This window comes from Equus caballus, chromosome 1, assembly GCF_041296265.1.
Source record: "Equus caballus isolate H_3958 breed thoroughbred chromosome 1, TB-T2T, whole genome shotgun sequence".
Lineage (NCBI taxonomy): Eukaryota > Metazoa > Chordata > Mammalia > Perissodactyla > Equidae > Equus > Equus caballus.
Genome location: NC_091684.1, coordinates 86925206 through 86943397, shown reverse-complemented (window position 1 = coordinate 86943397; position 18192 = coordinate 86925206). Strand labels below are relative to the sequence as shown.

General features: G+C 38.5%; 2 protein-coding genes across 4 annotated transcripts in view; one reads left to right on the top strand and one right to left on the bottom strand.

Moving 5' to 3' along the window:
• The window catches only part of GPR137B (G protein-coupled receptor 137B), a 51100-nt gene extending 38036 nt beyond the window's left edge, over positions 1-13064 (top strand). For all 3 annotated transcript variants that reach the window (XM_023647052.2, XM_023647070.2, XM_023647062.2), the window contains 3 exons: positions 9301-9425; positions 10898-11005; positions 11439-13064. In XM_023647052.2, the coding sequence (XP_023502820.1) occupies positions 9301-9425; positions 10898-11005; positions 11439-11454 (249 nt within the window). In that variant the 3' untranslated portion in view covers positions 11455-13064. The remainder of the gene's footprint in view (positions 1-9300; positions 9426-10897; positions 11006-11438) is intronic.
• ERO1B (endoplasmic reticulum oxidoreductase 1 beta) overlaps positions 8189-18192 on the bottom strand; it is a 63865-nt gene continuing 53861 nt past the window's right edge. Inside the window, exons 16-17 of the mRNA XM_070228876.1 lie at positions 9139-9216; positions 8189-8860 (exon numbers count right to left, since the gene is read on the bottom strand). Coding sequence (XP_070084977.1) covers positions 8857-8860; positions 9139-9216 — 82 coding nt within the window. The 3' untranslated portion in view covers positions 8189-8856. The remainder of the gene's footprint in view (positions 8861-9138; positions 9217-18192) is intronic.

Genomic DNA, 18192 nt, shown 5'->3' with positions numbered 1-18192 from the left:
GATTCTTTTTTTAGATTCCACATGTAAGTGATATCTTATAATACTTGTCTTTCTCTGTCTGACTTAGCTCATTTAGCATAATGTGCACAAGGTCCATTCATGTTGTAAATGGCAGGATATCCTCCTTTCTCATGGCTGAATAATATTCCATTCTGTATATGTACCACATCTTTTTTTATCCATTCATCTGTTGATGGGCATTTGCATTGTTTCCAGATTTTGGCTATTGTGAATAATGCTGAAGTAAACATGGGAGTGCATATATCTTGTTGAAATCCTGCTTTCCTTTCTTTTGGGTATATATCTAGAAGTGAATTGCTGGATCATATGGTAAATCTATTTTTAAGTTTTTGAGGAAGCTCCATATTGTTTTCCATGGTGGTTGGATCAATTTACATTCCCACCAACAATGTGTAAGGATTCACTTTTCACCACATCCTCACCAGCGCTTGTTGTGTCTTGTCTTCTTGATGATAACCACTCTAACAGGTGTGAGGTGATAGCTCATTGTGGTTTTGCTTTGCGTTTCCCTGATGATTAGTGATGTTGAGCATCTTTTCATGTGCCTATTGGCCATTTGGATGTCCTCTTTGGAAAAGTATCTATTTAGTTCTTCTGCCTATTTTTTAATAGGGTTGTTTATTTTTCTAAGTTGTATGCGTTCTTTATATATTTCGGATATTAATCTGTTATCTGATACATGGTTTGCAAAAATTTTCTCCCTTTCTGTAGGTTATCTTTTCATTTTGTTAATTGTTTCTTTTGCTGTGCAAAAGCTTTTGAGTTTGATGTAGTCTCATTTGTTGATTTTTGCTTTTGTTGTTTGTGCTTTTGGCATCATGTCCAAAAAATTGTTGCCAAGAGCAATATCAATGAGCTTCTTCATACGTTTTCTTGTAAAAGTTTTATGGTATCAGGTCTCATGTTTAAGTCTTTGATCCATTTCGAGTTAATTTCTGTAAGTGGTGTGAGATATGGGTTCAGTTTCATTGTTCTGCATTGTTTCTACAGTTTTCCGGGCACTATTTGTTGAAGAGACTGTCCCTTCCCCATTGGGTGTTCTTGGCTCTCTTTTTGAATATTAGTTGACTATATTTGCCAGAATTTAATTCTGGGCTCTCTATTCTGTTCAGTTCATCTGTGTGTCTATTTTTGTGCCAGTACCATACTGTTTTTATTACTATGGGTCTGTAGTATTGTTTGAAATCAGGAAGCATGATACCTCCAGTTCTGTTCTTTTTTCTTAGGATTTCTCTGGCTATTCGGGGTCTTTCGTGGTTCCACACATATTTTAGGATTGGTTCTTCTATTTCTGTGAAGAACACCTCTGGTAATTTAATGGGAATTGCATTGAATCTGTAGATGGCTTTGGGTATGGCCATTTTAACAATATTAATTCTTATCCATGAACATGGGGTGTCCTTCCATTTGTTTGTGTTTTTGATTTCTTTCAGCGAAGTCTTGTAGTTTTCATTGTACAGATCTTTCACTTCCTTGGATAAATTTATTCCTAAGTATTTTATTTAGTGCTATTGTGAATGGAATTGTTTTATTTCTTTTTCAGATGCTTTGTCATTAGTGTAACGGAATGCAAGTGATTTCTGTATGTTGATTTTGTATCCTGTCACTTTACTGAAGTCATTGATTAATTCCAACAGTTTTTTGATTGACTCTTTGGGATTTTCTCTATATAAAATCATATCATCAGCAAACAGTGACAGTTGTACTTCTTCCTTTTTCGTTTGGATGCCTTTCTTTCTTTGTCTTGCCTAATTGTTCTAGCTAGGTCTTCTGGTACTGTACAGTCAGGTGTTGCCTAACGAGGGGGACACCTGAGAAATGTGTTAGATAATTTCATCATTGTGAGAACATCACAGAATGTACTTACACCAACGTAGATGGTATAGCCTACTACACACCTAGGCTGTAAGGTACTAATCTTATGGGACATGGTCATATGTGCAGTCCACTGTTGACCGAAATAATGTTATGTGGCACATGACTGTATTGAATAGGAGTGGTGAGAGTGGGCATCCTTGTCTTGTTCCTGATCTTAGAGGAAATGCTTTGTTTTTCTCCATTGAGTATAACGTTAGCTCTGGGTTTGTTGTATGTAACCTTTATTATGTTGAGGTATGTTCTTCTATACTCAATCTGTTAATAGTTTTTATCATGAAAGGATGTTGTATTTTGTCAAATGCTTTTTCTACATCTATTGAGATGGTCATGTGATTTTTATCTTTCCTTTTGTTGATGTGATGTATTACATTACATATATTGATTTGCATATGTTAAACCATCCTTGCATTCCAGGGATAAATCCCACTTGGTCATGGTGTATAATCCTTTTAATGTATTGTTGAATTCGGTTTGCTAATATTTTGTTGAGAAATTTTGTATCTGTATTCATCAGGGATATTGGCCGATAGTTTTCTTGTGGTATCCATATCCGGTTTTGGTATCAAGGTAATGCTGGCTTCATAGAATGAGTTTGGAAGCGTTCCCTCCTCCTTCATATTCTGGAAGAGTTTGAGGAGAATTGGTATTAATTATCCTTTAAAGGCTTGGTAGAATTCTCCAGTGAGGCCATCTGGTCCTGGGGTTGTCTGTGTTGGAAGTTTTTTGATTACTGATTCAATCTGTACTCATTATTGGTCTGTTCAGATTTTTCTGTTTCTTCCTGATTCAGTCTTGATAGGTTGTGTGTTTCTAGAAATGTATCCATTTCTTCTAGGTTATGTAATTTGTTGGCATATAATTGTTCATAGTAGTCTCTTCTGATTCTGTGTATTTCTGTTAATATCAGTTGTAATGTGTCCTCTTCCATTTCTAATTTTGAGTCTTCTGTTTTCTTAGTCTAGCCAAAGGTTTGTCAATTTTATCTTTTTGAAAAACCAGCTCTTAGTTTCATTGATCTTTTCTATTGTTTTTCTGGTTTCTATTTCATTTATTTCTGCTCTGATCTATACTATTTCCTTCCTTCTGCTAACTTTGGGCTTAATTTGTTCTTCTTTTTCTAGTTTGTTGAAGTGTAAAGTTAGGTTGTTTATTTGAGATCTGATTTCTTAACATATGCATTTATTGCTATAAACTTTCCTCTCAGAACTGCTTTTGCTGCATCCCCCAAGATTTGATATATTTCCATTTTCATGTTTAATTTTTGATTTCCTCTTTGATTTCTTCTTTGAGCCATTAGTTGTTTAGAAGTTTGTTGTTTAGTTTCCACATATTTGTAGATCTTCTCACTTTCCTCTTGTTCTAGTTTATACCATTGTGGTCAGAAAAGATAGTTGGTATGACACATATTTGTAGATCTTCTCACTTTCCTCTTGTTCTAGTTTATACCATTGTGGTCAGAAAAGATAGTTGGTATGATTTTATTCGTCTTAAATTTGCTGAGATTCGTTTTGTAGCCTGTTATATGATGTATCCTGGAGAATGTTCCATGTGTACTGGAGAAGAATGACTACTCTGCTACTGTTGGATGAAATGTTCTGTATGTCTTTTAAGTCCATTTGTTCTAAAGTGTGGTTCAATTCCAGTGGTTCCTTGTTGAATTTTCTGTCTGAATGATCTATCCATTGCTCATAGTGGGGTACTGAAGTCCCCTACAATTATTGCATTGTTTTCTGTTTCTCCTTTAAGATCTGTCAGTATTTGCTTAATGTATTTTGGTGCTTGGGTGTTGGGAGTGTATATATTTACAATTGTTATATCTTCTTGATGTATTGACCTCTTTATCCTTATATAATGACCTTTTTTGTATCTTCTTATCCTTTTTGGCTTGAAGTCTGTTTTGTCTGATATAAGTGTAAGCTATACCTGGCTTCTTTTGGTTTCTGTTTGCTTGGAAATATCATCTTCCATTGTTTTACTTTGAGCCTGTATGTGTCTTTAGAGCTGAAATGAGTCTCCTGTAGGCAACACATAGTTGGGTCTTGTTTTTTTATCCATCCAGCCACTCTGTGCCTTTTGACTGGTGAGTTCAATCTGTTTACATTTAGCGTGATTATTAATATGTAAGGATTTGCTACTGCCATTTCATCTTTTGCCTTTTGGTTATTTTGTCTATTACTTCTTTTTTCTTTGATTTTTGTCTACCTTTGTAAGTTGGTGGTTTTCCATGATGATTTGCTCACTCTCCCCTTTTTTTTATGTTTGGTGTGTCTGCTCTAGATTTTTGCTTTAAGGTTTACATAAAACATCTCATAGACAAAATAGTCCTTTTTCTGCTGATAGCAGTTTATCTTCATTCACCCATAAAGATTTCACCCTTTTACTCCTTCTCTTTTATATATATATATATTTTTTAAAGATTGGCACCTGAGCTAACAACTGTTGCCAATCTTATTTTTTTTCTTTTTTTATTCTTCTCCCCAAAGCCCTCCAGTACATAGTTGTATATTCTACTTGTGAGTGCCTCTGGCTGTGCTACATGGGATGCCGCCTCAGCATGGCCTGATGAGTGGTGCCATGTCCACGCCCAGGATCCAAACCAGCGGAACCCTGGGCCGCCGAAGTGGAGCGTGCAAACTTAATCACTTGGCCACAGGGCTGGCCCCCCCTTTTGTATTTTTGATGTCACACATTCCCTTTTTATGCTGTGATTTTGTTACCAAGTTGTAGGAGCTACAGTTATATTAAGTGCTCTTTTCCTTTAACTTTTATGTTATTATTGTTTAATATGCTATTCTAAAAAAGAGTTGCAGTTTTCTAATTGTCACTTTTATCAGAGTTTTGTGTGCTTTCGTCTTTCCATTTCAGTTTGAAGAGGTCCTTTCAACATTTTTATAAGGCAGGTCTCATAGTGGTGAACTCCCTCAGCTTTTGTTTATCTGGGAAAGCCTTTATTTCCCCTTCATGTCTGAAGGGTAACTTTGCAGGGTAGAGTATTCTCGGCTGGCAGTTTTAATCTTTCAATACTTGGACTATGTCATTCCACTCTCTCCTGGCCTGTGGTGTGTCTGCTGAGAAATCTGCTGATAGCCTAATGGGGGTCCCTTTGTAGGCTACCTTTTTTCCCACCTGGCTGCCTTTAAAATTCTTTCTTTATCATTGACTTTTGACAGTTTTAATATACAGTCATGAGCCGCATAAACATGTTTCGAAGGCCAACAATGGATTGCATATCCAATGGTGGTCCCCTAAGCTTAGTCCCATGTAGCCTGGGTATGTAGAAGGCTATATACCATCTAGGTTTGTGTAAGTATGCTCTATGATGTGCATATAATGACACATTGCCTAATGATGCATTTCTCAGAAGGTATCCCCATCATTAAGCAATGCATGACTGTAATGTGTCTTGGAGAAGGTCTTTCTGCATTGAGGTTGTAAGGTGTTTTGTCGGCTTCATAGACTTGTATATCCAGTTTCTTCCCTAGGCTTGGGAACTTCTCAGCTATTATTTCTTTAAATAAGTTCTCTCCTCCCTTGTCCCGCTCTTCTCCTTGTAGTATACCCATTTATCTTACGTTGGCTCTTCTGATGGACTCAGAGTTCTCGTAGGGTTTCTTCACTTGTTAAAAATCATAGTTCTCTCTCCTCTTCCACCTGAATCATTTCTGTATTCCTATCTTCGAACTCGTTTATTCTCTTTTCCATCTGATTGGCTCTATTTCTAATGCTTTCTAATGCATTCTTCATCTCATTTATTGAGTTCTTCAGCTAGAGAATTTGTTTGGTTCATTTTTAGAATTTCAATCTGTTTGGTAAAGTACTCCTTCTGTTCATTAATTTTATGCCTGAGATCATTGTATTGCCTTTCTTGAATTTTCTTCTACCTGACTGAATTTCTTCATAACAGCTCTTTTGAATTCTTGATCAGTTAGATCACAATATTCCATGTCTTTGAGTTTGATTGCTGGAAATTGTTCTTTTGTGTGTGTGATAGCGTATTACCGGGGTTTTTCACCGCATTTGAAGTAGCTGCATTTCTCTTATCAGGTAAGGCTTTGTTTACTTTGATTTTAACAATTCGATTGGTAATTAGGAGCCTTCCTTTTGTTTTCCAGCAGGTGGCACTACAGCACAAGTTTTTGGTTTCTCTTACCAGCGCTGACTCCTCACTAAGGTTGGGAGCATGTGCATTAAAAAAAAAAAAAGAAAGAAAGAAAGAAAAGCTGGAGGAGAAACAAACAAAAACGGGGGTGGCAGCAGAGTAGGGGGAGGTGTGTGTTTAGTACCTGGGGCTTTGTGCCTATGTCCTGGTAGGGGAATCCTTGAATGGGAGGGGTCCCAGAGGTCCATGGGTGGATCACAGCAGTCTCTTCTCAGAGCAACAGGTCCTTCCAGCTGCAGTACACGCCGCTGGGCAGACCCCTACTCATCACCATCACCCTCCTCTCCTCTGACAGAAAGGTCCTTCTGGCCTGGTGCCGCCCGTCTGCCTCCACCACCACTCCCCTGGCTCTGCAACCTCTGAAGTCCAGTAAACCCACTTCTGGGTGTACAGATGGATGTATCTCTGGCTGTCCTGGTGTGCTGGGTGGAGGTGCTTCTGTTCAGTTCTGGATGTCAGATTAGTTGTAAATTGAACAGGAGAGAAAAAAGGAATGACTCACACCAGTATGATGCTGATGTCACTCACTCATTGACTTTAAAAGAGCACACTGCAGGCGGGTCCTTTCTTTAAAATGCTATCTACCGTTAATATCCATAATTTAGTTGGTACAAACAAGCCTCTACACTTGGCATCATTAGAGCTGTAACGGTGTAGCGCTTTGCCATCCACATCAGAATCCTCAAGGTGCAGGGTGTAAGTACCAATTCTTAGGCCGTGTTTGGACCCAGATCAGAATCTCTGCGGTAGGTTCTGGGAATCTACATTTTAAATAACTTAATAAGCATCCCAAGTGATTGAATGCACTGTAAAGAATCTCTCCATATCATATATATTTTTCTGTTTAAACAGTTTTATTGAGATATAATTCCCATACCATACAATTCACCCATTCCATGTCTACAGTTTAATGGTTTTTGGTATATTCTGATACGTGCAACCAATCACCACAGTTTTTAGAACATTTTCATCACCTCAAAAATAAACTCCACACCCTTTATCACCCCACATCCTACCCCCCTCCCCGGCCCCCAAGCAACTACTGATCTACTTCCTGTATCTAGAGATTTCCCTATTCTGGACTTTCATATCTATGAGATCATATAGTATGCAATTCTCTGTGACTGACTTCTTTCACTTGGCCTGTTTTCAAGGTTCATCCATGTTTTAGGATGTATTAGTACTTCATTCCTTTTTTGTTTTTTAAACTCAGATTTTTTTTTTTTAAAGGTTTTATTTTTTTCCTTTTTCTCCCCAAAGCCCCCCGGTACATAGTTGTATATTCTTCATTGTGGGTCCTTGTAGTTGTGGCATGTAGGATGCTGCCTCAGCGTGGTTTGATGAGCAGTGCCATGTCCGTGCGCAGGATTCGAACCGATGAAACACTGGGTCGCCTGCAGTGGAGCACGCGAACTTAACCACTCGGCCACAGGGCCAGCCCTTGTACTTCATTCCTTTTTATGGCCAAATTCATTGTATGGATATGCCACATGTTGTTTATCCATTTGTCCATTGATGGACATTTGAGTTGTTACCATCTTTTGGCTGTTATGAATAATGCTGCCATAAACAGTCATGTACAAATTTCCCTGTAAATATATGTCTATTTCTCTTGGGTCTATAGCTGGGAGTGCAATTGCTGGGTCACATGCTAACTCTATGTTTAACCTTTTGCCGCCAGGCTGTTTTCCAGAAAGGGTGCACCATTTTACATTCCCAGCAGTAGTATATGAAGATTCTGGTTCCTCCAGATCTTCCCCGGAACTTGTTATCTGACTTTTTGATTGTAGATATCCTGATTCATTGTGGCTTTTGAGTTGCATTTCCCTGATGCTTAATGATGGTCAGCATCTTTTCATGTGTTTTTGGCCATTTCTATATCTTCTTTGGAGAAAGGTATATTCAAGATCCTTTGCCCATTTTAAAATTGGATTGTCTTTTTATTATTGAGTTGAGAGTTCTTTATATATTTTAGATGTAAGTCCCTTGTCAAATATTTGATTTGCAAATATTTTCTCACATTCTGTGGCTCTCTTTTCACTTTCTTGTTGTTATCCTTTGAAACACAAAAGTTTTAAATTTTGACAAAGTCCAATTTATCTGTTTTTTTCTTTTGTTTCTTATGCTTTTGGTGTCACGTCTAAGAATCCTTTGTCAAATCCTAGGTTATGAAGATTTGCCCTTATATTTTCTTCTAAGAGTTTTATAGCATAGCTTTTACTCTTACATTTAGGAGTCTTTAATCCATTTTGAGTTACTTTTTGTGTATGGTGTGAGCTGAGTCCAACTTCATTCTTTTGCCTAGACATTCTTGCTACAAATACTAAGTTTTGGCGGGGAGGGGAGGAAGATTGGCCCTGAGCTAACATCTGTTGCTGGTCTTCCTCTATTTTGTATGTGGGACGCCACCACAGCACAGCTTGATGAGTGGTATGCAGGTCCACGCCCAGGATCCAAACCCATGAACCCTGCATCACTGAAGCTGAGTGCACAAACAACCACTACACCACCAGGCCAGCCCCTACAATAGTAAATTTTAATACCTTGTATAAGTTCCACTTTGCTTCCTATATTTGGCTAGATTTGTTTTAGAAAAGCAGGAATTCACATATAGGTACCCGTCATATAATGAGCTTGTTTCATACTCTGTTGGTTAACTTTTAAATACACCACTAATACTATGTAGAAGGATGTCAGACAAATGCTGGATTTTACGCCAGATTTAGGTTGCAATGTGATATAGTCCTGATCTTCTGCTTGCATGACACCAGCCCTCTGAAGTTTTTTGAGAGGTGAACTCAGCTTGGGGACAGAAACAGGATGAAATGATTATAGAAGCAGGACAAGAAACCCTCTCAAAATGAATTCATCATGATTTCATTAGTCTAATTTTTTGTGAATGCTTACATCATTATATGGATTTATATCTAATCTGGTACTGTCTACTCTAGTTTGGCTAATTTGGTAATGTCTGGCTTTTTTTGATAAGGGATTAAAACAATGATAATTCATTGTTGTAAGCAGGACTCTGAAAGAAGATTTTGTCCCTACTGATAAAAGAAAAAGTTAATCTCTCTTACATATAAAAGCAACTGAAATGAACGGCCCAGCTGAACAGGTCCATCCTCCATCCAGAGGAGTAGAAGATCCTTAGTCTCCTGCAAGAAAGAGATCTGATTTATCTTTGTCTAGCGCGAGGCACACTGTCTGAAAAGAGGCTGAACAATCAACTGTCTTTTTAGACCAACCCTGGAATGGTCCCCAGCCATGGATTCAGTCCCAGATCTTATTTCTTTGACAACCCTCGAAGATACGACAGTGACGATGACCTCGCCTGGAACATTGCCCCTCAGGGACTTCAGGGAAGGTAAGACCCTAGTTCATGTTAGAGAGGCACGGTTAGGAGGGGGAGGGCTGCACCAAAGAAATGGATTCAAACGGAAAGAAAATTCCTACATGGAAACTCCAGAGCTGGAGGTAGAGTGAGGCAGACAGAAAGAGGAGGGAAGCACCTGAGTAAGTGAAAGTGACTGCACCCAGAGCAGAGACCCTGTCCCAGGATTACGTGACTCCCCACTGCCACGGGCAGGAGGAGTGCCAAGCTGCTGCCCTCCCTCAGCCTGCTGAGGCTTCAGCCGCACTCCGCTGCCCAGCGACCATCCTGGCCCCTCTTGCCATCTGTGGATCTGGGACTTCAAGGCCAGCAACGGCAAGAGGGGCCAAAAGGGCTGACCTGGTGCTTGCGAGCCCCTCTTCTCTCTGCTTGTCCCCCAGGACCCTGTACTGTTCCTGTGAAAGGGAAGCTCCAGCTGAATGTTTCTTAGAAGTAAAGGCTATCTTATGCAATCATTGTGAATTTAAAGACCTATCGTTAACATTTTAATGTAAACTTTATGTTTTTCCTCTGGGACAAAGTGATAAAAGAAGACATTCTTGCTTTTCTACTCCTTATCCTTATGTAAAAGTCCTTACAAAACCTTAAAAGAACTCTGAAAAGTGCCCTTGTTTTAGGGATAGGAGAACTGAGCAAAAGCTGGGAGAATACGTTGCTTTCTCAGTGGTTCAGAGAGCAGAGAAATTCTGGTCAGATAGAATAAAAGATGGCATTTGGGAAAAAAGAGGAAAGCAGACCAGTCCACCAGGCCAGCAGATGTAAAGAACAGAGCTACTCTGGAAGTGAGCGTCTGCGGTCGAAAGTTGTCCAAACCCTCTTCCCTAAAACTGGTCTCGCACCCACTTACCCCTTTGCATTTTCTACTAGCAACACCCGTCCCTCCGTACCCTGCTGGAGCAGCCCTGACCCCTCGCCTGAAGGGGACACAGAGCCAGGGGAGACCTCACTACCTGTGTAGAATACTACATAGATGAGAATAATAATAGAAACTTACATTACAGCGTGCTAACTCTATATTAAGATACTGTTCTAAGTGCTTACAGGTGTTAACCTACAAAAGCCCAATGAGGTAGTTACTAGTAATACTCCCATTCCACAGATGTGCCATAAATTGTTTGTCCAAAGACACACAGGTGGTGAGCTGTATTCTGCATTAGGATTCAGATACAATTTGTTGCTAAAACTTTGTTATACATGGTGATCGCTTTATGGTTCTAGTAATACTACACTTCTGGGCTCTACAGAGTTCAGTAGACTTTTGTGGGCAGACTTCTAGCCACTGTGCATAACACTGCTTTGTGGGAAAATGGGCTTCAAGAAGCTACTTACGAAACTTTGAGACTGTCTCTAGTTTATAGAAAATCCCGGTTCTATCTACCTAAAATAGATGTCATCAACAGTAAGTATAATGTTTCAAGGGACTGAAATATCTTTTTCTTTTTAAGTTTTGCTCCAGACTGCTACGATTGGGGACAACAAACCAACAGCTTCCTGGCACAAGTAGGAACTTTACAACCAGACTCAACTTTGGATCCTGACAAACCAAGCCATGGGTAGCATCCTTCAGTTTTATGGAAGATTCGTCAGTTGAAAAGCTGACAGACTTAATGACAGCTGAATTTTTAGGACTTTTCCTTAAGAAATAGGACTTCATTTTTATTTGTCACAGGTTTCTAATGGCTCCATAGGACTAAGCAATAATTTAGATTGATAAAACCTTATTTTAGTACTAAAAAGTGAGCCTGGCTATCTATTTCAGTGGGTATAATTTAAACTTTTAAAAAAATCTGTACTTTTATAAAGATGTATTTTATATAACTTAATAATAATGCTAAAATATACTAGGGTTTTTTGAGAATGTTATTGCAATATATGTTGTAGTTTGCACAGACTTATGCATAATTCACTTTAGAAGTATACAGTATATGGTCTGATGGTTTTTAAGGCTTTTGGACTAAAGTATTCCTCAAATCCTTACCTCTTCAGGTCCCTCAGATTCTGAGCTCCTCGCTGGTAGACTCTAAATACAGTTGACATCCCGAGAGCCAATTGCAACTCCAGTGTTGAAAGTTATAATGTAGCAGAATCTCAACAGACTGCATACAGGTAATTGGCTCCTTAGAGCTCTTTAAGGCCCAGATGGTTGGTTTCTCCAAGAATCTCCTAAATTTTGCCGCAAGTTCAATACACTTCAATGAAAAAATGTTGATAGAGTTGACTTAGGCTATTAAACCTCCTCTGCTATATTTAGAGATTTTGCATAGTTTCCAGCCCAGTGAAATCCAACATCCATCACCTCAGGACTTCAGCAAGCCTGCACCTTGCCCAACTTGCTGAACATTTGTTACATTCAAGGAACAAAGAAGAGGTTTTCAAAAGGGGATTAATAATAAATAGCCCTGGCCCTTGAGCCAAAAGACTATGTGGAATCCTAACAGTTTTCCTGTTATTTCCAACCATATTTAAAATAATGCCCTTTATTTTTAAATAGCTCAGAAAGCAGCCTACTGGAAGCTGCTTGTTTAAAATGGGAGGAGCACTGCAGTATTCCATAGCACAATTCCTGTCTCCCAGCTGTGTAAAACGGCGCGCTCCGGACAACTGTTGATAAATCGTCTTTCAGTTAGATGAAACTCACGTCAAGAAATATACTAGTTCCCCAACCATAAGTGCCATTCTGAAACTTCCAAGATATATATATTCTGCAGTTGTAAAACTGTCTCTAATAGGAGACTGGTACATGGCTCTGTCAGGGAGCTTAAATGCTCTGATTTTCTATACAATAGATAGGTACTAGAGGAAGTACTGTTAGGAGAAAGGATTCTGCTCCGCCTAGGAAATCTCACATCCCGGGACAGAGGGAGGAGCGGATGAAAAGGAACTTACATTAATAAGCTCTGCCTACATGATGAAAGCTATTTCACATGTCTCTTTCTTCCCATTTGTGTCTTCAGGAATAATTTATCTCTGGGCATTGACTTCACAGAGATGAAGTCTACTGCTCTCACCTTGATGGTATTTAAAACTGGGCTCTCAAGTTTTAAATGGGTCACGATTGTGTTTTTCCTTTGTATAGGACATCTTTACCCTGCTTAATCCCACATAACAACGTTCTTGCCTTTCAGTATATGGAAGAATTTGGGTCACATATTTAAAATAGTTACCATCAGGGAAAATTCAACACTGAAGCAAAATTTGCACTGATCATTCACATTGCCTTAAAATATTATAAGTTGTTATTCTAAATAGCTCTCAGAATACCCTCTTCTCACACTGTCTGTGTTACTAATACTTAGGGAAACTTAAAGGCAGGCTCAGCATGTGTTTAGCGCTGCCCTGAATCACGCTTTCAGACAGCACCACAGTTCTTCAGTATTTGGTCATTCAAGGGTAGATATATTTTAAAACACAGTGATAAAAATAGCACCAAAATCATGTAATTATACTCATCCTATGATGTATAAACACTTTATTATTCTGTTAGTACTGGCAGGAAAACTGAAATACCCAGCCTTAACTGATAAAAGCCATAATCTATTTTTATGATGAAGTTGCTAGTATTTATTTGAACTATTATTTTTAATTGAAAAGAATAAAAATATTCTAAGTGCCTGTTTTTCTCTTCTTCCCCTTTTTTAAAAGTAATGCTAAAGCACAAGTGTCATGACACATCTAGAATATAAAAAACTACGATTGTATCAAACTGTCTTTCTCTCATAGTAAATGATCGTGTACACCCTGTGAAATGTTGCAGGTGTGGTATGGAAAGGAAAGTTAAAACTCCCTTTAGCTCCTGACTTGACTTGTGCTGCTAAGTACACTAACAAAACTACTTGTTATGTGAAATATTAAAGGCTGAGAGAAGGCAAGGAATGGTGATTACTGGTTCTAAAATATCCCAAAGTCCTCTTGTGTTAAGCCAACATGATGAAATTAACACCCTGATAATTTGAAAGTTAAAAAGGGATGGACAAGAGTCACTGAACATTTTGTACCATCATTTATCTAAGGCCGATTCAAGACTAAAAGGGTGAGTGTGAATGCTTCTGTGCATCTGTTGGAAATATGCAAAATAGATGTCCACTTGTGCAGTCATTTGTCTAAGAATTCCAACTGATGTGTGTAGATATCTTTCATTGGCTCTTTTTTACAATTAACCTGTTTAATTGAGCTGATGATTAAACATCCAGTGTGTGTTACACAGAGCTGTGGACTCTAAGAAGTTTTGATTCTTACAATGTACACCTCAAGCACATTTAGTTATGCCAATTCTTTCTTGAATGTGTCAGGCACGTTGTTAATAACTATGCGGGTTACCATGTTTAGCTGCTTAGAGCAGGCACACTTGCTTGTGCATCCCCAAATTTCCTCTTTTACCAAAAATCCAAGAGAACTGCTCTTTGCTGGGCTCGAACATTAACCCCTATTAAGAGGAAAGGAACAAGCATTAGTAAACCCTAGAGCATGAGAAGTACTTTAAGAGAAAGCTTCTCATTTATATTTACATACTGGATATTATTAGAATATTGCTTTTATTTTTTTTAACAATAAGGGTGAACTTACATTAGAACTAAATGGGTCTTAATATTTGAAACTTTATCAGGATTTCTAACTAAAAAACTTCGTTAAAAAAATGCTTTCACTTTAGGTTACTGGATGATAAACTATAGATTAGTATAGGTCTGGTCAGAGACACATCTAATATTTGTTTCCACTTTTTATCCCATGCAAGTGAGAATTTTATTAATTAAAAACATTTCTAACTGTGCATAAGGCACTTAAGACTTCTCGTGGTCCAGATGGAGGAGCTATTAGAAAGGATCAGGCTAAAATAGTGGAATTCTCACAAAGACTATAAATAAACTGATTAAAGTGAGGAAGCATTTATTTAAAAAGGGACAATGAAGATAAGGGAATGGAATTCAGCCAACATCTATTGAGTGCCTACTATGTGCTAGATATGGGGCTAGATACTAGTCACGTGTCTGTGGGTCCAGTCTGTAAACACAGCCACACCCTTACATTAACCCTGCTCTTGGCCTTTAGCAGGGATATATGAAGAGCCCTTGCACCAAAGGGTCAGAATTCTTTTAAGTCTGCACATGATGTCCCCATGCCCCCAACCTAGATTTCGGTGTTGATTCCCCATACCTGTTACCTAGCTCCTCTGGCCTGGGCCCTGATGGTGGGTTCATTCAGGGTTCTGAGATTGGCTGCCCAGGTCATCAAGTGGGGGTGGTTCAAAGTCCTCAGATCCAAATCCAGTGACTCAGCAGCTCCTAACGGTATCTACCTGGTTCCTCCAAAGCTGGCTTTGTTCCCTCTATTCTTTGACTTGTGGCTAGGACCTATCCTCCATTTTCCCAGAAATTGATTCTACCTTGCCAACATTAATTCTTCAACCTCCAATCCTGGTCTGCCCTTTTGGACCTACCACACAGAATATTAGACTCTATCTCCAGAATGGATTTCCTGCCTCTGAACTTTAGCCTAGTCAGAACTGGCGATCAGATGCCTGCTGTCTTCAGCTAGATCTGTGATCTGTTTTTCTTTAGCCTATATGAGCCACAAAGTCCCTTCCTTTCTCTCCTGATCCCTGTCGTTGTGAAATTTCTTGACTCTGCACCTCAATTTCCCATGAACCTTGCTAACCTACAACAGTCTCTCCAGGCTCTTTGCAGTCCCGAGTCATGGTGCTCCTTGAAGGCATTCATTGAGTTATAAAAAGGGCACATTCAGGATAAACAAATAATGCTTCACCAGGGCCATTCAATTTGTGTTAGAGTAGCCTTGGTGTGCTATCCCCTTGGTGAATTCACTAGCCCAGAGTTTGGGCTTTGGGTTTGCACACTTAAAACCTCTCAAAGGGTGCAGAACACTTCCTCATTTGGAAGTATATTCTGTGGAGGAAAACCACATGGAAAGTTAAATTATATCAGAATGTTGCATGGTGAATGCTGACTCTGCTCTGACCAAGGGCTGTTAGGTGGATAATTTTAAGGAATCTGTGACAACTTAATGGCCTTGTCAAGCAGATCAAGATTCACTCACATTGAGGGCACCTTCTCCACTAGACACGTTTCTATGTTAGCTCTTCCTCTTCAAATGATACATTCTTTCTCTGGGGTCATTCTCACTATAAACTAGATGGAACCTAGTTAGGTAATAGACTTCAGACATTACATGATGGCAGGGATATTTTTTTTCTTCACTGCTACATTCCCAATGCCTAGAACAGTGAATGAAGTCAAATCCTGTTCTTTTGGTAGATATCATCTTTTTTTTTAATAAGGTAATTTCTTGCACTCACACTTTTATCCACTGCATATTCATTTTACAATTAAATGACTCATTTAAGAGCCCCTCCCTGTTTTCTTATGAATCTTTGACAGACATCCAACTTTTGGACAAAGAATTCATAATGGAATAAAAGAAGAAATAAGGATTTTTATAAAGATAGCTCTCCAATCATTCTTAGATACTAAGTCTAACGTAAAAGCACTGAGATAAAATTCTGTCTACACAGGCACCACAGGTCCTGTCTCTTTGCCCTCACCTGTTTGGGCACTGGCAAGTAGAATACTGAAATAATTAATACAAGAGGTCTTAAAAAGTAGGTCTTTATCACGTACAGTATCAAATTAAAAGAACAGTGATACATTAAGTGGTTAAAAATGCAACCCTCCAGAAAAAAACACTTGAGTTGGGCAGAGTTTTAGCAATGATCCATGTGTTAACGGATTTTTTAAAGCTCATGTAGAATAAACAAGAATAGCTAAAGAAAACTGTACAAAACAAATAAAGGTTGGGGAGGGAGAAGGAGAAGGGGGTACCACACACCAGATATTAAAACACAGACCCTGAGTAATTAAAACAATGTGGTACTGAAGCATGAGTAAACAGACCAGCAAAACAGCAAGAGAAGCCAGATATACAGCCAAGTCCATATGGGATTGTAGATATGATCAACGTAGCATCTTAAACTAGTGAGGAAAAGATGAACTGTTCAATAAATGGTATTGGAATAACTAGGTAATCATCTGGGAAAAAACAAGATTGGATTCATAACTTACACCTCATACCAGGATACACTTCAAATGAATCAAAATTTAGATCATAAAAAAAAAACCATACAAGTCCTAGAAGAAAATATAGGTGAATTATTGCTGTGGACTGATGAAGGCATTCTAACTATGACTCAAAAGTCCAGAAACCACTAAATTAGACTACATAAAAATTAGACATTTGCATGGAAAAACCACCATAAGCAAATTCAAAAGACAGACGACAAATTAAACAAAAAATGTACAGGGCCGGGCCCATGGCCGAGTTCGGGTGCTCCGCTTCCGTGGCCCAGGGTTTCGCTGGTTCAGATCCTGGGCACGGACATGGCACTGCTGATCAAGCCATGCTGAGGCAGCGTCCCACATGCCACAACTAGAAGGACCCAAACTAAAATATACAACTATGTACTGAGGGGCTTTGGGGAGAAGGAAAAATAAAAAATAAATAAAATCTTTAAAAAAAAATGTACAGCTCATTACACTCCAAGGGTTAATATCCCTAACAAAGCACTCCTCGAAATTGATAAAAGATCAACAGTGCAGTAGAAAAATGGGCAAAAGATATGAACAGAAAAGGAAATACAAATGGCTCTTAAACATATTAAGGGTAGTCAGCCTTACTCGTAATAAGAAAAATACAAACTAAATCACATTGATATATAATTTTGTATCTATCAGAATGGCAAAAATCCAACTTTTTAATAACAACTACTGGTAAGGATGTGGGTAAGCAGGAATTGTCTTAAATTGCAGATGTGTAAGTGAACTGGTAACCACCCCTTATGGAGGGCAATATTCTAACGTCTTTCAAAATTAGAAATGCACATGGTCTTTAACCCCAAAATTCCACTTTGGGGTATTTATTCTACAAGTACATACATCTGAAATGACATAAATACAAGGTCTGGCATCAATCCAAATGCCCACTAATAGGGAACTGGTTAAATGATTGCGAATTCCTATAATGGACTACCAAGAGTTACTAAAAAAAAAAAAAAAAAAAAAAAAAAAAAAAAAAGTAAGCTACCTAGTGATATGGGAAGACTGCCAAGAGAAATTAAGTGAAAAGCTATGTATATGATGCCTCTCTTTGGGTAAAAATGAGAGAAAAGATAAGACTTTACATTTGTATTTGTTTTGTTTGTATATGCCTAAAAAAGTATGGATGGAAACATAAGAAACCAAGAACAGAGGTTGTTTATGGTGGGGCAGGAGGAGGAGGTACTTTATGGGAAGTTGGGCCAAGGAGAGAATGAAGACATTCCACTGTATAGCTTTTTATATTTTTTGGTTTTTGAACCATGTGAATGTATTACCTATTCAAAAAATTAAATAAAATAAGTATATTTAAAAAGCCTTATGACTTAATACACATCAAAAAAATAAGTCCCCAATTTTTAGTTGAATGGTAATAAGCCAACTTAGGAAATGACACAAATATACCACATTCTGAGCAGAGGCTCTGGAGTCAGACTTTCTAGTTTCAAATTCTAGTCCCACAACCTAGAATTTGTGACTGTGGACAACTTACTTCGCCTCTCTAATCCTCAGTTTTCTTACCTGTAAAACAGAGAAGTAACTACCTCCCAAGTAGAGGTGTTGTGAAGATGAAATAATCCATGCAAAGCCTTTGCTGGGATGGCTGCCGATGCTTGCTGTTGTAAGAAACCACCTAG